General features: G+C 38.2%; 1 protein-coding gene across 3 annotated transcripts in view; it reads right to left on the bottom strand.

Annotated features, from left to right (window-relative positions):
* GRIP1 (glutamate receptor interacting protein 1) overlaps positions 1-24,143 on the bottom strand; it is a 116,816-nt gene that overhangs the window by 2,884 nt on the left and 89,789 nt on the right. The window contains exons 16-23 of one of the 3 annotated variants that reach the window (XM_081957085.1): positions 21,391-21,568; positions 18,367-18,506; positions 15,904-16,089; positions 13,473-13,629; positions 8,380-8,482; positions 8,195-8,239; positions 4,467-4,700; positions 179-325 (exon numbers count right to left, since the gene is read on the bottom strand). In XM_081957085.1, the coding sequence (XP_081813211.1) occupies positions 179-325; positions 4,467-4,700; positions 8,195-8,239; positions 8,380-8,482; positions 13,473-13,629; positions 15,904-16,089; positions 18,367-18,506; positions 21,391-21,568 (1,190 nt within the window). The remainder of the gene's footprint in view (positions 1-178; positions 326-4,466; positions 4,701-8,194; positions 8,240-8,379; positions 8,483-13,472; positions 13,630-15,903; positions 16,090-18,366; positions 18,507-21,390; positions 21,569-24,143) is intronic. The other 2 variants (XM_081957086.1, XM_081957087.1) reach the window with 2 other exon arrangements.

The following is a 24,143-nucleotide window of genomic DNA, read 5'->3' as shown; positions in this document are numbered from 1 at the left end:
TTCTCCCTTATTTGGCTTACAAAATAAGTGAATGAGAAAGCAGAATTACATTTGCACAATTTCATATAGAATATCCTCAAATGTCTGAATGTTGAACTTGCTTAACATAACCCCTTATACTTACTAAACGACTTCTTTCTATTAATTGAGTTCAAAATTATGTAATGTTTCACGCTACCTGTAGTAGTCTGTCATATGGCTTCAAACCACCTACATCTCCAGGTCCATCTGGCCGAATATTTTTAACATATACACCTTTTTCCAATAAGCCATCAGAGACACTGAATCCGAAGTCCTCCATATTAGAATCCTTGTATAAAGTTATCTGTTAAGGGATAAGGAAATTCCTCATGACTTTGTTAAAATTCAGAAATACTTTTCTGCCTAATCTTCCCACATTTTCTCATAGGCTAAGCATGAGCAATAGTTTCTTTCTGGTATTCTCCACTCATTTCCTTTCCTTGCCCCTTTTCAACATATTAATGAAAAAAAATCTGTTAATGAAAAAAAAATTGCATCAAGATCTAGAATACTTAAGGGGAGATCATACCAAGATTATAAGTTACTTGACTTTTAATTTGGTAAATGCTAGAAGAGAACAAGTCTTTGCAGTTTAATCATATCATTTTTTAAATCATCTTTGCTGGATTGGAGGAGTACCATAAGCATAATATGTTGCAAAACAGCGGACATACTATGAGGCTATGAGTATGAGCACAGTGTCATGGCAAATGCATGGCTCCTCCACCCAGGGAGGAGGAAAGCCAGGCTTGGGGGATGGCCCTCACCCCGCTAGATCTGCCCCTGCCATTCTCTCCCAGCCCTCTTTGCTGGTGGCAACAGCAAATGTACTGCGCTGAACGTGGAATGTTGTTGCCACTCAAAGGCAAGTGCAGGGATGCTTCACTCCCTCACTAAGGCTCCAACCATGCCACGTTTGCAACAGGAAGACGGCTTTTTCATCCGTCTGGCGTGACAGGATGACAGGGAGCTGCAGCAGAGGGCCCAAAGAGCCGCAGGTTGCTGACCCCCAGTATAGGGTCTCCCCCAAAGTCCCTTCTCAGTGTTATTCTGACATCTTTTCCAGACCCTTGTCTCAGATTTTGGCATCCTCAATTTTCCAGCCTGAGCAGGGGGTTGGACTAGAAGACCTCCAAAGTTCCATTTAACTCTGTTATTCTGTTATTCCTGAGCTATTCCTGGAATCCTATCTCTTTTGCTCCTTCTGGACTAATGAGTTAAAGAGCTGCCTCTAGACATTCATTTTAGTAAGATTTTTAGAAACCTGCAGTTGAAAGGTCTTCATGCCTCCTTATCCTGAAGACCCAATTTCATTTGGAATTTAATCCTAAAATGATTGCCTTTTTAGCATTTCTCTTGACACTTCTTCAAAATGCACCCCCCAAAAGCCACATCTCAGCTTTGGCTGCAAGAACTGCAGACTGCCTTCCTGGCCACACACTGCCTTCTCCTGCTGTCCAATGCGAGGCAGGAGGCCCAAGTGAAAGCACCTGGTCTGGGCACACAGCCCTTCACGACGGAGCCCTTCCCGGGGAGCAAAGCCTTGGATGACCTGATCTGTTATGAAGGCCTCAAGGAGCTCCAGACTTTCCACACACCTTCTCTGGCCTGAGTGCCCTGCCCTTCAGTTCCCAATGGGACAAAGGCCCGGTGGCGGTGGTGCTCAGGGAGGGTGGGTGGTTGTCCTGGGGCTGCATGCATGCACCGTAGTGGAGCAGCAGCCTCGGCCCCAGTGCGGTGGATCCTCCAAGGACCGGCACCCACCTGCTGGGCAGGTTGGCCCGAAGGTGGCGTGTACCCCCATGTACAGGCTGGATGTGGGACCTGAGGGGGAGGGGAAGGTGAGCAGGTGGCAGTTGTTGTCCGGAGGCCGCACAGAAGCCAAGCACACCAGGCACAAAAGGCAAGTGAACCTTGCCGTGTCTGCTCGAGGTGGCTCTTTGGCCAAGTGCAGTGGGTCTCCCTCCCCTGCCTTCGGTGTCGGCCTTACCTTCCAGAGCTTCCACATACCTCCACCTGCCAAAACACCCTGCCCTTCATATCCCAACATGGCCAACATGCAGCTGCCCACGAAGGTAAGGCTGACAGCGGGCAGACCTTGGGGGAACACCACGCTGGGGCCGAGACTGCTGCCCTGCTGCAGTCCATGCATGTAGCCCCAGGACATCTGCGCACTGTCTTGTGGCACAGCTGCTGCTAGGCGCTAGCCCCATTGGGATCTGAAGGGCAGGACATTCAGGCCAGATGAAGTGCATGGAACGTCTGGAGCTCCTCAAGGCCTTCGGGACACACGAGGTCAGTAGTGGGTGGAAGTAGGCTGAGGTAGCTGGGTGAATCTAGTCTAGGCGAGTGAGGAGGAGTGGAGATCAGCGAAGGAAGGCAGTTGAGGTAGAGAGCTGGGTTGCAGCTGTTGCATGGTAGGCCATGTGGGATGCAGCCACAGCACAAGGCAGGCAAGCTGGCTGGGACACGTTGGGGGCAGCTAGGCCGGGATTCAGGCCTTGCTTGCAGGATTGCTCAGGCAGATCAGGGCCGTTCAGTTGGGCCACGGGGAGAACACTGCATGGGATGCAGCTGCAGTGGCAAAGGCAGGCAAGCTGGCTGGCCCGTAGAGCTGGCGTGGTCGAGGCAAGTGAAGGAGCCAGAAAAGAGCATAGCAATATCTATACCGGGAGATCGGGCGAGATGAGGAGTGACTGGGCAGGGCGGGTGGATGGGGCGGACCAGCCAGTGGTGGGATTTGCTGATTCGCCAAACTGTGGAGAATCCTAACAACTGGTTCACCTGAACCGGTCTGAACCAGCTGAAGCCCACCTCTGAGTGAGCATGTGCATGCATGCTCCATTTGTGTGAGCATTTGTGGCTGCTTGTGTGGAACCATCCCCCTCCTCCCCATGGGAGCTCTGGATTAAAATATGCATCTTGGATAGTTTCCTTCCCTGTTTGAATACAAGCAGAAATATCTTTTCCATAGGAATTGCAATTCTTTGTTGGATATGTGCACTTCAGAAATATAAAATATAAATGAATAAATATTTGGTTGCATGCTGAGCTTAGATGCCATTAAAATGAATGTCGGAGCATTTAAATCAATTTCAGTTGTTTGTATGTTTATCCATTTAATTATTTTACCTGAAGTATCACTGTAGGCATTTAAGAATGGGGAGTATATTTGCTGAAGTGGCACATTGGCAAACAAATAATATACAACGCAGAGAAAATACCGAACATTGGTTCAAAGGGCTAATTTAATATGCCCTGTGATTATATTGGAGATAATCTCACGGTTAGTCTAAGCTGAATACTACCAGAGTAGTAGCATAAAAACTATTATTCACCCACAACATTTATTGCAGAATTGAAAATGTTTCACTGCTCTATGTTGTGCTGCTTTACATCACAGAAGAAGAAAATCAAAACAGTTAGTCTCTCCCTCCCTCTTTTATCTTTCTCCCATCGTTAATCTCTGTGTCCTGCAAAGGAATATTTTTTGGGGAGGGTGGGGGGAGAAAGCGGCAAGGGTGAGGTTGCAAAATTCCATCACCATGTGCAATACCTAAGTCAAATATGGGATCAACATGTTTACTCAACTAACCAATTTCTCTTTATTTTATTTTGCATGTTTCATAATGAACAATTATGTGACCTTGCTGGGAAATATCTCGAGTGAAATACATCCACAGCTACATTTAGAGGGGGAAAATCTGCACCTGCCTGCCTGCCTATTTATTTATATGTAGTCCTTGACTTATAACAGTTTTAGTGTCCATTTGAAATTACAATATCACTGAAAACAAAATAACTTATAATCATTTTTCAGACTTATGACCATTGCAGCATCCCCATGGTCATGTGATCAAAATTCAGCCACTTGGCAACTAGTTCAGTTGCAGCCTCCTGGGGTCATGTGATCACTTTTTGTGACCCTCTGACAAGTAAATTCAATGGAGAAGCCGACGTCATTTAACAGCTGTGTTACTAACTTAATCAGAATGATTCACTTAACAACTGTGGCAAGAAAGACTGTAAAATGGGGCAAAACTCACTTAACAAATGTCTCGTTTAGCAACATAAATTTTGGGGCTCAATTATGGTCGTAAGTCAAGGACTACTTGTATCTATTTTATAGCGCTACCCATTTCATGTAATAATTCCAGATCACTCACAAGAAAAAGGTCAAAACAGGGTAATATATAGAAAATCTTTTCAATTTTCTTAATATTCAGTTACTTGATTGGATGACATACAGATGACCATTGATCAACATAAAATATTCAAGACAGGATATATTTCATGCAAAATCTATCCATTACAATGGATGTGATGTTTGTGAATGAGAGTGTAACACTTTTTCGTAGCATATGCAGAGATATCAGGTGAGCCGTTTCTTTGCTATTCTTAATAATGCAGCGTTTAGCCAGAAGATGAAATCAAAAAGTCACTACCTTGTGTAACTCCACAGGAGTTGGAGACATGATTTCTTTCATCTCTTGCTTCATTTTTCTAAGGGCTACGGACTTCCTCCCAACATCTGAAGGCAACGTGTTGCTTCGAGTGGTCTGGCTATAATGTGGCCTCGAAGTACTTCTTTCCTGAAAGCTGGCTTGTCTTCCTAGATGGCTGCGAACTTGAGAGTTATCATGATTCAGGCTCACTGTACTCCCTGACATAATTGTAGCCTGCAGCATTAATAAACAGGTTATAAAAATATAATACATAACATCATAAATAAGGTATATTCCTAATAAACAGAATTTTTCTGCTGTTATTGTCAAAATACGGTTGCTCAGGGCAAGCAAATGGCTTGGAGAATAGATGAACAATCTGACTGGGAAATTGGGGAAGATCCCCGAGATTCCCCAGTGGATCAGTATAAAAGTATATACAGTTTTATTAGAAGTGTTTAGTTCCAGATAAAGCCCTGACTATACCTAATCTCTCTCTCTCTCACACACACACACCCCATGATGGTTTCCTCTTTTGTAGTAACCAAAATTACGCACAGTAGCAGAAGTAGAGTAACACAGAGTAAGGCAAATAAAAGAAGTCATTATTTTAAAAAAATAAAAAGATATACAACTATATCTAGTTTACAGCAACTCATACATACTATTTCATATAGTCTTTTTAATTTTTTTTAAATCTTCTTTTGAGGAACACTATCCAACTACAATTTTCTCAATAATTCCTTTTTTTCCTGATCCATACACACTTCCTTCATATATTTGCTTGGCAATTTGATCCTCATTCAGTCTCTCAAACCATATGCTTGTTCTACACTGTTCATTCATTTTTAAATTCAGGTCACATTTGTTGGGCATCCATTCATTTGTACTCCTATTTCAGTTTGTTTTACCATACCTGCTTTTTAAGTACAACAACAGAGAACTTCCTATGTCCCATCAAGTAGCATGACATAAAGAATGCCAATGCTCACTTTGACCAATTGTACAGGCTTGACAACAGCTACAAAAGATGATGTTCCATAACCAGGTCTTATGCCATGAAGGCTTCATAGATGAAAGCTAATTCTTTGAATGGCACCAAACAGAATTCTGGGAATTAGTAATTCAAGAAGGACAAAAAAAAAAAATTACATGGGCCTAATAAGGCATACCAATAATTGCTGTTGCATTCTGGACCAGCTGCAGCTTCTAAGTAGGTTTCAAAGGCAACATTATGTAGAACACTTTGTGGTAGGACATGCAAAAGACAAACCACAAGTGACTTTCTGAAAGACCTCCTGTTCCATGTAAGAAAGGAAATGGTTCTGAAGATAGAGTTACATAAAGGGCTTTTTGTCTCATTACAACCTGCTCCTTGAATAGCAATTGTGAGTCTAAGAAGATCTCCAAATTGTGCACCAGTTCTTTGGGTGGTGCTGGTGCTGGTGGTCTGTCATTCCAAAGAAGATTAAACATGAAATATCCCCAGTTTGGGGTGTGTATGTGTCCAAAACCTCACAACTTCTCAGTCTTGGCAGGGTTAAACTTTAGCTTGTTCCTCCGCCATAGTCTGCAGTCATGTATACAAGACATTGGCAGCATCACCATTCACACTGTATTTAAATTACTTTTATGTTTCACCTGACATATCAAACTCTCACTTCAACATAGCAATGTGGACAGAAACACACTCTATATATAGTCAACTTTGCTTCCTTTGCCAAATCTTTGGTTACCATAATGCATAACACATTTGTAATCTTAAGTTTCTATATACGGTAATTCCCACACATTTATCTATTTACCCTATTTACATATAATTCGCAATCATTCACCCCATTTCTCCAACAAACACAACTACTTTGTTTTTCAATATTTTAATTTTCAGAGCTATGAACCCAAATCATTTGGGTTTTCAGTCTATAGCACAGCATTGATTTTATACAAAGATACACAATGATTTTGTACAACCAATACTCATCCTATATTTAAGTCACAAACACGACTTTTAAATTTATTCATTAATTCATTAACAACCAGGAAGACATTGCAGACCTTTGTCTTACTCCCTGCTCAGTGCTAAACCATTCACTAAAATTCTCACCTATGCTACACTTTCATTATATACTGCCTTAATCGTATTTAGCAAGCAATGTTCTCATTACATATATAAAGATGTATTTCCAGTGTTTCCTCTGGTTTGTAATAAAGCAATAAATTTAGGGTTTAAATTAATTTGAAAAATGTTTTAATTTCTGACATATTCTTTAAGCATTTTTCCTTACTACCAAAATAATATTAGATCTACTTTGAGAGGAATGAAAGTTAAGGTTACACTGATAGGAAACAATTAATTTGCAAAACTGTCCACAAGGCTGAAATATAAGTAAGATAATACCTATGCCCAATTAATTTCACTTTTTAAAAGGCTTCTTAAATGAAAAAAATTCTCAACTTATTGAAATATTCATTCTATTTCCATATCCATTTGCTGTGCTCTTAGGAAGAAAATCCATAAGAGAAGCTTGAGCTACATGCCTTAGGCCGAACTAAACCAAACTGACAAGCCATTTCTCCAAAGTACTCAGAATGTCAATTAAATATAAAACATATCCACATTAAAATAACAGGCATGCAATATGGAAGCTAAGGATCTGAGGCTATGCAGTCAACTTGAGTAGCATGATTTTTATTTTGTCAATGCCATTCACATTCATTGTGATGACTCTCTGATTTCCATATGACATAACGATGAAACAAGACTTTTTACAATTTTGCAACATTGGGAATTTAAAAGAACATAAAAGAAAATTCTTGCAAACACACCTTTCTAAAGAATTAAATTAACAATATTAATTTTACTTGTAATTAAGGAATATAGATAGTCCTCGACTTATAACAGTTCATTTAGTGACCTTCAAAGTTACAATGGCACTGAAAAAAGTGACTTACGACCAGTTTTCACACTTACAAATATTGCAGCATCCCCATGGTCACATGATCAAAATTCAGATGCTTGACAACTGATTCATATTTATGACGGTTGCAGTGTCCCGGGGTCATGTGATAACATTTTGCGACCTTCTGATAAGCAAAGTCAATTGCTTAAAAATTGTGTTACTAACTTAATAACTGCAATGATTCACTTAACAACTGTACAAGAAAGGTAGTAAAATAGAGCAAAGCTCATTTAACAAATGTCTTGTTTAGCAACAGAAATTTTAGGCTCAATTGTGGTCGTAAGTTGAGGACTACCTATATGGCCAAGTTTTTTTAAAAAAAAGTTTCTAATTATTCTGTTTTTGAAGTAAAATAACTGAGTGCAAAGTGAATATGGCATATGTAATTGTGATTAGCATCAGATTGCAACAGCAAAAAAAAAAATCCCACGGAATATACAAATCGTTTGTAGCTATATTAGTTCATGTGGTGAATCTAATTGTAAAAATGTGTGGAAATTTTGTTTTCGTTTATGTTCCCTATAATTCAAATTCAAGTCTGTTGCAAGAGATACATGCCAGGAAAACTTTTATAAAAGCAGCTAGAAGAGAATGGGATGTGTGCTGTTAAGGCAAAGTAAGCCTGCAAACAAATGCAGCCAGAAGTAGCACAGGAGAAGCTTTTGCTCACATACATTTCAGCAGCAGATCCATGGAAGATTATTGCTTGATTGAGGGTTAGCAAAGGCAGCTATGCAAGCAAAAATATAAACACTAAAGGGTAAGTACCAAGAGAGCCATGTTTCTCAAATACAGACGCCTGTCAACCTTGTCCTGTGGAGAGGGGTTAAAGCTTTAAAATGATTTTGTGAGGTTAATGCAAACTTAGAAAAAAGGAGGGGGGAAACCCAACAAAAATGAGTGTTAATTGAAAAAAGAAATTAGTCTATTATGAAGGAGTATATTGCTTCTACCTCTAATTCCCTCAGAATTCCTGACTGTCCACAAGTCTCCAAATCTTCCAGTGCTTGGGACCAGAAGTTTTCCTCCTGGTCAGGCCCAGGGATACCTGTAAAGCTGGATTCAGAGAAAGGTTTCTAAAGTTATAGAGAATATCACAATGAGCTTCACAGGAAATGCTTGCAATGGAAAGTAACAACAAGGATTTTTCAGGTGTGAGCTAGACAACAAAGCAGAGGAGACACAGCTGATGAATGGGCTGTGGAGTGACTGGTAAAAAAATTTATACCAGCCTCCAGTCCCCTAATCATCTTTGTTGCTCTTCTCTGCACTCTTTCTAAAGTTTTAACATCTTTTTTACATCATGGTGACCAAAACTGGATGCAGTATTCCAAGTGTGACCTTATCAAGGCATTATAAAGTGATATTAACACTTCATGTGATCTTCATTCTATCCCTCTATTTATGCAGCTTAGAACTGTGTTGTATTTTTGGGCAACTGCAGCACACTACTAGTTCATATTTAAATGATTGTCCACTAGGACTCCAAGATCCCTTTCATAGTTACTACTATTGAGCAAGGTACCACCTATACTGTAGCTGTGCATTTTAGTTTTCTTGCATAAGTGTAGAACCTTACTTTATTCACCATTGGATTTTATTTTGTTAGATAGCACCCAATGTTCAAGTCTGTCAAGATCGTTCTGTATCTTAAGCCTATCTTCTGGAGTGTTGGCTATTCCTGCCAGTTTGGTGTCATCTGCAAATTTGATCCTCCAAATCATTGATGAAGATGTTGAAGAGTACTGGGCCTAAAACAGATCCTGGAGTACCTCACTGCATACTTCCCTCCATGTAGATGCAGTTCCATGGAGTGTTGAGTGTGTTTGGTCAGTCAGTTACAAATCCATCTGGTGATGATGTGGTCTAACCCACATTTTTATGTCTTATCAAGTAGTAGGTTGTGGTCTATATTATTAAATGCCTTACTGGAGTCCAAATAAATTATATCCATAGCATTCCTTTGGTCCACTAATTTTGTCACTTTGTCAAATAATGCAATAAGATTTGTCTGGCATGACCTGTTTTTGACCCCATGTTGGCTTTTGGTTATTACTTTGTTTGCCTCTAGGTATTTCCTGATAGGTCTGAAGTTTCCTGAGTCTATTTTTCCCCCTTTTTTGAAGATGGGAACTACAGTATGTCAGCTCTTTTCCAGTCTTCTGATAGTTCCCTAGTGCTTCAGGATCTTGGAAAGATATAGTTCAGTGGTTCTGAGATTACGTCTGACAGTTTCTTCAGAATCTTGGGGTGTAACCCATCTGGTACTGGTGATTTAAACTCATCTAGGGTGGACAGATGCTCACTTACCATTTTCTTCCCTATTTTAACTTGTGTTCCTAATCTGTTTTTTACGGTACTGTTTTGATAGGTTGGACTGTTTTTTCCCTTTGTGTAAAGGCAGGTGTGATAAACGAGTTAAGTAATTCTGCTTTCTCCCTGTTGCTTGTCTCTTTCTTGCCACTTTCTCCCAACAATGGACCAATCATTTCCTTAACCTTTTTCTTGTTTTTAACATGTTTCATTCCATTGGTATTCCAATGGTATTAGGCTTGGTGTCATCAATATATGAATTATAACCATTTTTACGTCTTAATCATGGGCAGAAATGCTATGCTAGAAGTGCTGATCCAAAGCCTGGAAGTTATCAGGTTCTTGATGGAGAAGAACAGACTCCAATGGAATCCCTCCAAATCTGTGTTGCTTTGGGTTCATGGATAAACTGGTAAATTCTATTGGTTTTCTATTAGCCACGGGGAGTATGGATGTCTGCATTTGAGCTTTCTCCTAGCATCCTAGCTAGAACACCTTTTGTATGGCTATATCTTGTGTCTCAATTATGATCATTCTGGACCAGAAGCCCTGTGCAGAGTCATTCATCTCCTGGACACTTCCTGTTGTTATTATTATAAGGAACTGCCCTTAAAAGAGCATTTGAAAATTGCACCTAATACAGAAAGTAGCCAATCTGAGCGGTGATGGGTGAATGTAAGACCTTGTCAGTCACCTTCCAACTGTGATTTACAGGGCTGGTTGCCACCTTTAAAGCCCTACACAGAGTTCAACTAACAACGTATATGGTTAACTCCATCTAAGTTTTGTCTATATGGGACTGTCACATAGTATGGCCTCAGAAATGGACATTTTCACTAGCTGCTCCTATTCTTTGGAAGCCCTCTGGACAGAGTGCTAATCAACATTGTCTCTCTTAGGCTTTTACAAAAGCCTTAGACTCACCTGTTCTGCCTGGCACAGGAAGATGATGTATTATAACTGAAAGTGGGGTCTGCAGTCCAACGATACATATATTATCTACTTCAATTTTTCCCCCCACTCTTTATATGCATTTGAGATTGGGGATTGTTGTTTTATTCTATGTTGACACTAGTAGCTGTTCCGGGTCTCTTTAGGAATCAGCAGCATAAAAGTAGAATAAATAAATGTGCTCAAAATTGAACTCCATTAGGCAGGAACATGTTCTAGGGAGATGATCATCATCTTGTAAAAATATTTGGGATTTATTTCATTTCAATTTGCAATTGTTCAGAAAGTAAACACGGTTCCTTGTAGTATGATTTCCTTCACCTGTAGGCTAGTTCTATGCTCCATCTGTCCTTCAGTTAGCTGAGGATATGAATATAATTAGACTTGAGATGCTAACCAAGTGATGTGAAGAGTGACAGGATAGTATCTTCTGTCTTAGAGGCATTGGTTTCTTACCTTTTGAAGAAGATATCACTTGCTCCAATAGTGTTGGATTATTCCAACCTACTCTCCAGTCCTCCTTTTTAAGGAAGATTTTAGAGAAAGTGATTGGATTTCAATTTCAGAAAATTTTAGATGAAGAGGATGATTTTGATCTTTTCTAGTTAGATGCCAAAGGTAAGGTATGGAAATTGCAATGCATGCCTTTTGGACTTGTTTTTAATTTTGCTATTTGAACTTAATTAGATTTTTGTTTTTATGAGTATATGTAAGTAAGCTGGTTAACATCTAGTGGGTTAGACTGGTATACACATGATATAATACATATCTACTTGATAATTGGAATAAATGCCAGGATTAGCTAGTAAATGCCTGGTTTACTTCTATTGTCAATAGTTTGGATCTGACTCAAAAGAGTTTGTCATCACCAGCAGAAATTATATACTAATCCCAAAATTACAAAAAGTACAGTTCTTATAGTTCATTAATCTATTATTAATATCAACATTTCCTATATAACTATACTGATTAGTCTATAATGGAGAAATTAGTAATAGTGATGTCTATTTAAAAGTTAAGCAATATGGGTGTGGGGAAAGAGCAAAAGTATCAAATAGAATTTTGAATATGTATTAAGAAAGATGACATTTAGAACACAAATCTTTTTACATAGACCTAAACTATATCTAATTTATGGCTAAATAGCCAACTCATATGGGCAGAAGCACTAAATCACTCTTGATATTTTTTTCCTCAGCTGGGCTTAATTCTCAGTTGAAGTTATGTTAGAAGTAACCTAGCAAGGAGAAAATTTCCTGGTGGAAGAGGCTACATTACAAAATGTTAGATATTGGGGTTGGTTCAGGACCTTGAATCGTAAATCCTTCTGCCACTGTCATAGTCAGCCATTTTGGTATAGTGTTAAAGGCAGTAGGGTAGAAACCAGGAGATCATAAGTTTTAATGCTGCTTTAGGTATGAAAGCAGCTGAGTGACTTTGATCTATGTTACTCTCTCATAGTCCTAGGAAGAAGGCACAGGAAAACCACTTTTCAAAAATCTTGCCAAGAAAACTGCACAGACCTATCCATGTAGTAACCAGGAGTCAATACCAACTTAAAGGCCACATAAGTTGATATATAAATGGAACAGATTCATATTTGAAGATATGGCTCTGCTACCATAATGGGAATACTGGTTCAAGAGACCCTCATGTATTTATCTTAACAAAACAGAAGTCAAAGCTTGAATATAAATTTGTCCAAATCAGGTGTCTAAGTAAGGTTAATTAAACTTCTAGATGATGATGATAAATGTCTAAAAAGTGATATACTATCACTGCTTACATTTAAAATTTGAGACCACATCAAAAAGTTACCTCTTAGAAAATTGTAGCACTGATGTCAAAGCAGCCATATATTTTAGTTGTCTCTGTGTGACCCTTCTTCACAGTATCATATTTACTGATTTATGTGGAAACCACAATGAAACTTCCTAAGTACAGAAGGATGAATCTGAGAATGAGCCATCCGGCATTTGAAGGGCTGCCACAAAGAGGAGGTCAAATTATTCTATAAAGCACCAGAGGGCAGGACAAGAAACAATGCTTGGTAACTAAGCAAAGAGAGAAGCAACGTGGAATTAAGGAGAAACTTCCTAACAGTGAGGACAATTAACCAGTGGAATAGCTTGCCTTCAGAAATCGTGGGCGCTCATTGGATGTTTTTAAGAAGAGACAACTAGACAGTCACTTATCTGAAATGGTATAGGTTCTCCTGCTTGAGCAGAGGGCAGGACTAGAAGACCTCAAAGGTCCCTTCCAGCTCTATTGTATTGTCTTCTTCTAAACATAATGAAGACAGGAGACAGGAAATGGAAACTAAAACTTTCTGCAATATACGGTGCTCTTTCAGTTTTGAATTAGTATCAACAGTTAATGACCTATACTATTACACACAAAGGTTCACCAACTGCACATGGCTTGCTGTCAGCCTTATCACATGTCTTGAATATTACTAATCTCATATAGCAAGAATTGTCAATATATCTCAGCAACTTGAGGACAAATTGGCAACTGAGCATTTTGAAATCCTTGGCAATCTGTGATAGGTCTGTTCAGTACTTTAGTTTCAAGGACAAAAAAAGTGCTTTGGGGGGAGGCAAATACTACATCTGCCTGAAACTCTTTGAAGTGGATGTACCTCGTCTAGAGTTGCAAACAGGTCCTTACTCAAAAGCATCTACATGCCTCCATATGTGAAGTTTTGAACAGTCCTAAAAAGGACATCAATACAAGAACGTGCTACTATATATAGTAATTCAGTATGTAGCACAGTACTTACCTACTTGCTACTGGTTTATCCCAGTCATCATCACTTAACCCTGTATCATGGAAGGAGTTGATTCGGGGCCTATTCAAAGGAGATAAACTACCCTTTTGTTTTGGACTTCTCCATTCAAAGGTATTGAAGTTGTATCCTGAAGCCTGATAATTGGGACCTACAAAAGTAACCATATGTTGATTACAGTTGACTATGTAAAATAAAAAAAATGTAATGTCAAATTATTCTTCCAACCACCGTATGATTTAAGCTATTATTTATTGTATCAAATATATGTGGATTATAAGTATCAGCTAGAATTATATGCCTGAACTCTTTTGGAAGGGCAAATCAAAATTATGTTATACTCTTAAAAACAATCCTATTATGAACAGCATGATATGTTTCCATTTAAGGCTATGTTGATTGCTCTCATTTCTGCTTGTTGAACACAATACTACTGAGAAATCAATGCTATTTGAAATCTATTCATCATATAGAATTTATGGGGAACTTTTATAGGAGCCACAATCCACTCCACCAGAAGGAAAGTGACTGGCAATATTACTAGAAGTAGTGGGGACCTTCCCTTCCCTTCATGGAAAATCTCTGCAAGCAAATCACCTCAGTTTCTACACTTAGAAAATCTTTCTGGAATGGCCCAAAATATAATTTTAAGTCCTGATGGTGCTAGTGGTTTAAGGATGGGAGAGGTTTGCCTCTTAAAGGCCATTTACTCAAATTTCACCTTATTTTTTTTAGAGGAAAAGATTATCCTGTCAACAGTAATCTATCTTGCAATTTCAAGGTACTACAGCAATACAAGTAGATTGAGGATTGTCTATCTTGATTTATTTATGGGTTTTATTACACTTTATTTCTGTAGTTCTAGGCAGCTTGAACTAAATACAGTATACAGTATACTTTATGGTACGTTGTCTGATTGTTCTAGTACAGTGTTCATTCCCCAAGTAACTTCTTTTTTCTGTTGTTTCCAAGTTCTTTGTTATTGTATTGCTCCTGCTATTCCTATTCACTCATTAGAATCAAATTTTATTACATTTCTATTCCTAGAAGTGTGGATGATTGGCTGGATGATGTTCAGCATGAGGGTTATATCATATCATTCAGAAATGTTTCTGCTATTTTCCTGGCACCAATTATAGTTCATATTGTTTATACATATATAATTGGAACTATAATCTCAGTGTTTTTAGATAGGTACTGCTATATTAATTTACAAACTACATACTTAAAAATTAAATATATCTGTTTGGAAGACAGACCCTATATTTTATTAGTTTATCAGTAATAATGTTATTAAATTACATTTGTTTAAACATAGCACTTAGACTTATATACCGCTTCACAGTGCTTTACAGCCCTCTCTAAGCGGTTTACAGAGTCAGCATATTGCCCCCAACAATCTGGGTCCTCGTTTTACCGACCTCGGAAGGATGGAAGGCGGAGTCAACCCTGAGCTGGTGAGGATAGAACTGCAGAATTAGCTGCAATACTGCATTCTAACCACTACACCACCACGGCTCTGTATTTGTAAATTACACCAATAAAATGTTTTTAAAAAGTGATATGATTTCTACCCAAGTAAAAAAAAGGAAATTTATTAATATATTTATACAAAATCAAGGATTTGGCCTAAAAAAATTAGACATTCAGTTTATAAGGCACAGCTCATTTTGATGCTGCTTTAACAAATAATGAAAAGAAATGTGTGAAGCTAAAAAGCAATGATGCCCCCCCCCCAACCCCATCTTTTGACATTTGTTATCTTAATATACTTTAAAGTCACTTTATAAAACTGTGGTTTGATTTTCCATCTAAATGATTACAATATTTGTACATTTTCAAACCAACTTTTAAATTCTGTATTTCTCTGTTTCAAAATTATGTTCAAGATTTAAATGACAATGGTTAAAATAATAATTAAATCCTAAATGCTAAGTATATATTTTCTTTTAAAAGAATCTTGCTGCTGTTGAAAACTATTCTTACTTAGAAAGCCTCTTGACATCTTAATATCAAAAGGATGAAGGAGAAATAAAAGGGCAACAAAAGAACAATGAATGGGCCTCAGATGTTCATATCAATGAATACCTTCAATCAGTTCTGGATCTTATAATTAATCTAAGCTTGAAGGATAAACCTGTTTAGCTATAGATGAGCTATGAGCTAGTCACTGAAACATTAGTAAAACCAGCAGATGGCTCTTAGTATATTGATATATGTTTAAAACCTGTCACAGCGACATGATATCAAGGTTAGCTGAATGCAAGAATTAGCACATTAAAACTGCAGTTTCAACGAGATTTCCACAAGACAGTTAAAAGGTGAGTTTGCCTCTCAAACATAACAAGAGGTTTAATAGGCTTACACTGACTCACTCCTGGATGTTCCCATACTAAGTACATCAGAATGAACACATGATCCCTACCTTGACTTCCATAACTGTTATCCATTCCAGAGCCATCCCATGATTCTACAGCACTGTCCACACTTGGGACAGTTGTGGAATAGATTTCAGACAGCTGGCCTGGTTTTTGTGTGGTGGCTGTATCATCTTCAGCATCACTTAATTCATTTGTATGACCAGAGGCAGAAAATGTATTGGGACTTGATGCTGATAGAAAGGAAGACATATTATACATTCATTATAAATTTAAATGTACATTCATCTTAAGTGCATAGAAAACCATTTTTTCCAATAGAAAGCTTAGACAAACAGACTCTCTCCCACATTAATTATATCTATGGAACAATGGAAAGGCCCTCTCCCCTTATGACTCACAGTTGGCTTGATGGGAGTCAAGGATCTAACAGAGTTGTGTAACACATTCAAATAAGACATATCACACTACTTGGGAGCACAAGCAAATCAACTCTTTTGGAACCACTAAAGCAGCTGGATCTTTAGCAAGGCTTGTGCAGTGGCTTCAGAGTTTCTGTCAACAGTCTCCACAGATACCCGTATATGCATGGCCAGCCACTTTGCTTTGATGGGAACAACCATGGGGAGTTGGCCAGAAGCAGCTTTTAAAGTAGCTATGCAAGTTTTCTAAAGCCCATAGCTGCTTCAGTGTTCCAAGTATTTTTTGGTCTCTGTGCATGGCAAGGAACCTTTTTCAAATGCTTTGAACAGTCTTATTTTCTTTGTATTGTACAAAAAGGAAGTATAATACAGAAAGAAATTGTTTCCATATTGGTTGATCTTGCAGCTTAGTCTGCAGTAGCCAATTCTATTAGAAAAGCAAGCATTTTTAAAAAGGGAAGGACATACATTGCTAAGGACAGAAGAACTGTATTATTTCATTTTTAGAAGTGTTACTGAAATGTTTATATGGCCCCTCCTTTCCACGTATTAATTTTTGAAAATTTGTGTATGTGTGTGTGTGTGTGTGTGTGTGAGAGAGAGAGAGAGAGAGAGAGAGAGAGAGAGAGAGAGAGAGAGAGAGAGAGAGAGAGAGAGAGAGGTGGGTTGCAAATCCTGGCACTACCGGTTCGCTTGTGCTCGCACGACTGGGTGGGTGGGCGGAGCCTCCTGCCACCGCCACTACCAGTTCACCCGATCTGGGCCAAATGGGGAGCAACCCACCTCTGATATGTGTGAATATATATGTGTGCATCTGCAGCAGCTACCCAGAAACACACTTATTATACTATCTATTTTAATCAACAACAAATGTTTTTAGAGCTCACAATAAATCATAACTAATATCTATAATTAATATCTGTGTATCAAAAGCAACATTTCATAGAGCCAAAAGGTAATGTAGCATAATGAATACATCGAGATGCCTAGCACTTCTAGATAATAACTGATGATTGGATATTAAGTTTGTGGAATAACAAATCTACAAAATACAAATTAAAAAAAGTCAGTGGGAACATTGAATGAACTACAAATCCTCCTTGAGTCCCAGATACGTCTAAGCTGTTACTAGTTTAACTGTATTTATTCTTGTTAGTAGAGGCTTTTGCTTTTAGAAAATAAAAGCAAAATAATATAGAACGATGGGTGAAATCAGTGCAAGCAATATGTTCAAATATATGTTGAAACAGTTTGGAAAGTTAGTAAATACAAGTGTATTAGATAAATATTGAGGACGTAGGTAGCAAGAAGCAAGTTCATTATTTTAGATCAATTTATTAATCAGAAACATTTTCCCCATATTCTTTACTGACTGATATCCTGTTACTAGTTCTTACAGCCTGTAAATAAACAGTTGAAATATTTTATATATTCTAGCCTTAATGGGGTGAATCTTCAAGCTTTCCTTTATTATTCATTGTTTTATAATTTAGTAAATACTGGAAAAGGCATATCTTTATTAACTTTATTGTGAATTTTGGGCCCAGTAGACAGATTGAGGTTCTGGGCAAGTAGACACTCCCAACGTTTGTGTGCTTTCTGGGAGAAAGGGCCTTCTGCAGTTCCCCAAAAAGGACCCCACTTTCTTTTTTAAAAAAACAAGTCTTAAAAGAATAACTCATTCTTGTACTTTCTTCTTCTGCTTTCTAGGTTGAACATTAGGTGCTCTTAACCTTATTCCATCATTGTACCTTTTTCTTTTCTCCCATGTTCTTCAGGAACCATTTTTATTGAAAACTAACCAGGTATTCAAATGAACAGAACCACGGTTTTCTAATGTTGAGTATTACACAAAAATGATAAACAATAAATGGGATTAGCTTTTGGGCAACTCAGTCTTATTGCTTTTGCTGTCTTTTACAATAAATACTTTTTTAAAAAAAATCATTACACCTCTATTTTTATATAATATGGATTTATTTCTATAGTCCTATATATCTAACAGGCAAATGTCACTTTCATAAATATATGCACAACACATTCCTGATAGGGCAGAAAAGGCATCCGTGGAATACCTGACACACTCACCATCTGTCTGTTTTTTTATTTTCAAGGTCACTGTCTCTCCTGCCATCTGTAACAAATGAATGGCTTCACTCAAAGGTTTCCCTTTCAGACTGTTACTATTTATTGCTAAGATTCGGTCTCCGATATGAATTGCACCTGTCCTGAAACATGAGTTAAATAAAACATGAAAAACCATCTGAGCAAAACATTTAACATATAATTTAAGGAAAGCATAATTTCCCCCTGCTTTTATTTTAAAATGTAATTTATGTACCCTGTTTTCCCAAAAATAAGACCTCCCCAGATAATAAGCCCAATTGGGCTTTGGAGCGCATCAGTGGTGGGTTCCTGCGGGATCGCACCGGATCGCGCGCGCTCCCGTTCGGCAAGGAACCCGGATGTAAGTTCCTGCCCCGCCCCTGGCGATGGGATGGCGCTTGCCTGCTCTCCACCAGCTCGGCTGGGACCGGAGACGTTTTCTCAGCGGAGCGAAGCTTCTGAAAGGGACGCAGGCTCAGCCTGCCAGGCTGCCACCGCTCCACTGAAGTCATGTCTGCGCAGAGAAACGTCTCCGGTCGCGCCTGAGCTGGTGGAGCGCAGGCAAGCGCCGTCCCATCGCCAGGGGTGGGGCAGGAACTTACTTCCGGGTTCCTTGCCGAACGGGAGCGCGCACGATCCGGTGCGATCCAGCAGGAACCCACCACTGGAGTGCATGCACTAAAATAAGCCCTCCTCCAAAAATAAGCCCTTCCCAAAAATATTGCAACACAGCAGCAGCCACGAGGTGACCACACTCGGCGCTTCCTGTACCTCAAAAATAGTAAGACCTCCCCGAAAATAAGGCCAAGCACTTATTTCGGGGGAAATACGGTATATATAATAACATTAGTTTTACTTTTAAAGATCTTGTCATTATGACTGTAAGCTGATAGCCAACATAGAACCAGCTATCTTTGCACCAGCAAAGAGCTCAGTTTCTATCAAAGTAATATGTAAACTAAAGTTGCACATTTATTGAGCTTACTGTTTTATACTTCCAAAGTCTTAAGAAAATAACTTGATAGATTTTTTGCAGTCAAAGGCAAATAGAAATAGTAACATTAACAGTTACTTTACTTTGTACTTCCACCTAAACAAACAACATTAACAAGGATCAGTACGTAATATTAAAGGATGCAACTTTTTCACTTCAAGATATGTGTTAGCATGGAAGAAATAATGATAACCCATGTTGTTGATGTGGACAGAGAGAGAATTAGTCGTAATAATACCCCTAATATTATCATGAACCTTATGCATTATTTATTCTTACAGATGATTTAATATGGAGTACACTCTGCAATGTGAAAATGTTATCCTTTCCATTTTGCAGGTGCAGGAGGAGATAGTGTATCTGAACAAATGTTGTAACATAGAAGTTGCTTGCTTATAGAGTCACTGTGCGATCATTTAAAAGATCCGAAAAGAGAGGAAGAATAGTTATTAATTCTCAAAACAAAGCAGCAAGAGTGAATGCAAAAACCACTGGAAGATTAGTTTGCTAAATGTGCCTAGAACATGTTTAGCAGAATTCTCATTGAATGCATATGAGAGATGACAGTGGGCAAGATTTCGGAACTGCAGTGTGGCCTTAAGTGGGCAGAGGATGTGCAGAACAGATTTTTACTCTTTGGTAGAAAAATATAAATGTGAAAAATGTAAGGTATATTCGTTAATTTTGAGACAGGGTATAATAATGTGAATTATGTTTGACATATGGAATGTTTGCATGAATAACTGAAAATTAGTTGTTGATCCCAGTAAGAGCAGTACATGAGGCAAGTAAAGAATTTATCAAACAAAATGCTTAGTAATGGTTCTCACTAATGAAGACAGAATAAGACAAGAGTATCTTATATTACTTTTCAATGTATTAATAGATGAATGTATAAGAAATGTTTGTAGTGGATAAGACCATGAATGACTGCATACTTATGTACTTTCATATACATTATGTAACATATTGGCTGATAATTAAAATGATTTGCAGAGAATATTGGATATATTGTATGATGCAAGAAGGATTATGAACCTGAAAATGTATTGAATGTCTGATATTCAGCAGAAATGAAGAATTGCATTTTACCTAAAATTATGAAAAGATATACAGCAAGTCGATCAATTTATTTTATCCTATTTGTTAAATAGGAAAATGGCTATATAAAAGATGTCTTTGGCCCACTGTGTTATTTGGAAGTTAATTACAGGATTAAAAAAAAAGCCAAATACAGTTGGAATGGAGTACTTAAATAGGGTAAAAAAAGAAAAAGATAGAATTAAGAATGAATGGATGATATAGAAAAAATGAATGAGGACCAAATCACTAAAATATATGAAAGAGAAATAAATTGGCCAAGACAAAGAGGGAAAACTGAGAAAGTCATGTTAGATGGAGTTTAAAAAGGGAGAAATGAAATATGTAAAGAACAAAGGCATGATGTGATGTATGGATGGTAGAAGCAAGGATGGTTTGCCAGGATAGAAAGGCACTTATCTATATACTTGCTCCCCCCTTTCCTCTCCCTCTCTTTCTCTGAGAGAGAGAGCGAGAGAGGGAGGGAATGGGACTAGTGTGGTTTAGTTTCCTTTAGTTTTCTTGTCAACTCAGCAAGATACTTCATTATCATTGTTGCCATCACCATTATTATCATCACCATCTTCATCTCATAACAGAGGTGGCATTCAGCAGGTTCTGACCAGTTCTGGAGAACCGGTAGCGGAAATTTTGAGTAGTTCGGAGAACTGGTAGATATCATCTCTGACTTGCCCTACCCCATCTATTCTCTGTGTCCTGAGTCCCAGCTGATCAGGAGTATCAGTATCACACCCACCAAGCCACACCCACAGAACCAGTAGTAAAAAAAATGAATCTAACCACTGTCTCATAATATATATCGAGAGAAAAAGACTAAAGGTAATTATTTCATTTGTGAAACTTGTAAAAAATCTATACCTAAAAATTATTACATCGGTTGAATGATTACAAATACTTTTATGTCAATTTACCTTTCAGCTAATCCACCTTTAGTAAGACTCGAAATGATAATAGGGTCAAAAGGCTCTTCAGTACCAGAAATAGTGATCCCAAGAGGTCCTCCATATCTCTTGAGCTCAACAGTATAAATAATTGCTCCTGAGCTCTCTTGTTCATCTGCAATACATGCCAAGAGGATGCAATTGGTCTCTTATAAAAGAAGGAATGAAAAAAATAATACATTCAGAAAAATGATCAGCATACGCATCCTCAAACTGTTATGCTTCAGACACATATCTAAGCTACTACTGGCTTCTATGTTGATGACTACAGGTGAAGTCACAGGCACACCAGCAAATCTCCTTCCATTTTCGTGGAAGCAAAGATAGGATTTGAAACCTAATATATCTGTAAAAATATATACATTTTCTTTCTAGATCTGATGATTCATAATCAGGGTGATAATCACATCTAGGTGAATGGGGCAGTAAAAGGTAACTAAGTGTCCTTAAGAAGTTAAAGCAAAGATCTTGAGCCGTGGTGGTGCAGTGGTTAGAATGGAGTACTACAAGCTACTTTTTCTGCCTGCAATTTGGCAGTTCAAATCTCACCAGGCTCAAGTTTGACTCAGCCTTCCATCCTTCTGAGGTCAGTAAAATGAGGACCCAGATTGCTGGGGGCAATATGCTGATGCTGTAAAACCACTTACAGAGAGCTGTAAAGCACTGTGAAGCGATATATAAATCTAAGTGCTATTGCTATTTTCCATAAACACACCCAACACTCCTTTAGCTCAATTTAATATAAAGCTGAGCGAAACATGTCAGCCATTGCTACTTGAACACCAGTTTTAATTTCAGCATCAGAACTGGACTCAGTTCACTATCTTTTCTTGTTATTTTGAAAATTGGGATAAAAGCAGATTTCAACAATAATCCTGATATAGTTTGGGTAAGAATCTTTGTTAGTGTTTGTTTCTCTTAATTATCTATATGAAGCTCTATCAGTGCTTCTGGTTCATATATGATTTGAAAATGGTTTACAATTTTTTTATCTAGGGTAAGGAGAATACAATTAAGATCAATTTAATTCAGATATTGATTTCCATTTTTATTAATTTTTCCATTTCATCTTGTTATTTCACTGTGTTGAGTGCCTTCATGTATGTATCTAGTGTATGGGTGTTTGAAGTCCTTGACTTATGACTGTAAATTATGGAATTATGGTTGTAAGTCACTGTGATGGTTAAGTGGGTCACCACATGACTGGACTTGACTTTATGACATTTTTTGAAGTGGTCATTAAGGGCAGGGGTGGGTTGCTGCCCACATTACTGCCACTTTGGCGCATGTGCAATTTTGTGTGCCAGACATGCGCTCTGTGCGCATGTGCAGTTGCCCCAAAATAGGTCCGCACATGCGCAGAACATTAAAAAATGAAAAAAAAACATATGCTGTGCCGACTGGGGAACTGGTTCAGAGGCATGGCAGGCCTGGTTGCTGCTGGTTCCGGTGACCCAGGCCGGCAAACCACTACCGGTTCAGCCGAACCGGTCTGAACGGATAGGAACCTACCTCTGATTAAGAGAACCAGAGTTGTTAAATGAATGCCATGGTGTTAAGTGAACCCCGTGTTTATTAAATTAATTCCTTTTATCCAAGGGGTGTTTTTTACCATAAGTAAATGCCAAAAATTGGCAAAAAACACTGAACATTGCATGACTGTGGGATGTTGCAAATAGCCATAAAGCTGAACCAGTTGCCAAGTACTCAAAATGCAAACACATGATCATGGCGTGTGTGTGCCTGTGTGTGTGTCTGTCATAAGATCAACATTAGATCGCAAATAGCTGTTGCGATCGGTCATGAGTTGAGGACTGCTTGTATGCATTTATTATTTGATTTAAAAATAAATATTACATTATGAAGAAAATTCTTGTTGAAAATACCTCTTCAATCTTTTTTCACGACAGTGAAAGATAATCTTGCATAATCTTACTACTCTGAATTTATTTATTTCTGAAAAAGTCTTTCAATTAAAAAAACCTTAAAACTAATACCATACATATTAGATTATTGTGGATTCAATTATTCCCTATTTCACAATTTTCTATCCACCTATTTATTCCAATATATTCAAATAGGAAGCTACCATATTTTTCGGAGTATAAGACGCACCTTTTTCTTTCAAAAAAGAGGCTGAAAATCTGGATGCATCTTATACATTGAATACAGCATTTTTTGCCTTCCGAAACCCCACTTCCTTCACCAAAATGGCTGTGCATAGCCTTTAGGAGCCTTGCAGAGTGCTCCTGGGGCCGGGAGGGCAGAAATGAACGAAAAATGTTTTTTTGCTCAATTTTGTCCCCCCAGCGCCCAGGAGCACTCTACAAGCCTCCCAAAGACTATGCATGTCCTCTTTTTTGACAAAAAACAGGGCCATTTTCGCGAGTGCAAAAATCTTTTTTTTTATTTGCCTCTTCAAAATCTTGGTGTGTCTTATACTCCGGTGCGTCTTATACATACGGTAGTATGATTCTTTACATTTTGACAAGGGAGTTAAATAGTTATGTGTGTACATTTATACATGTGTATATATGGGGGAGGATCTGAATAAATGTGGTGTCTTCTAAAACAGTCGGTTTTTTTAAAAAAATTATGAAATCCTTGAGACAAGATATTGCGGTGCAACATTTCTCTAGGTATTGAACTTCCATTGTGATAAATATACATGAACCAAGCAAAGTGACTTTCCTCGTTTGTCAGAAATTAATGGCAAATTAATC

Source organism: Natrix helvetica (genome assembly GCF_964273705.1).
Source record: "Natrix helvetica genome assembly, chromosome: 6".
In the NCBI taxonomy this organism is placed as follows: domain Eukaryota; kingdom Metazoa; phylum Chordata; class Lepidosauria; order Squamata; family Natricidae; genus Natrix; species Natrix helvetica.
This window is presented reverse-complemented; position numbering and strand designations above follow the sequence as displayed.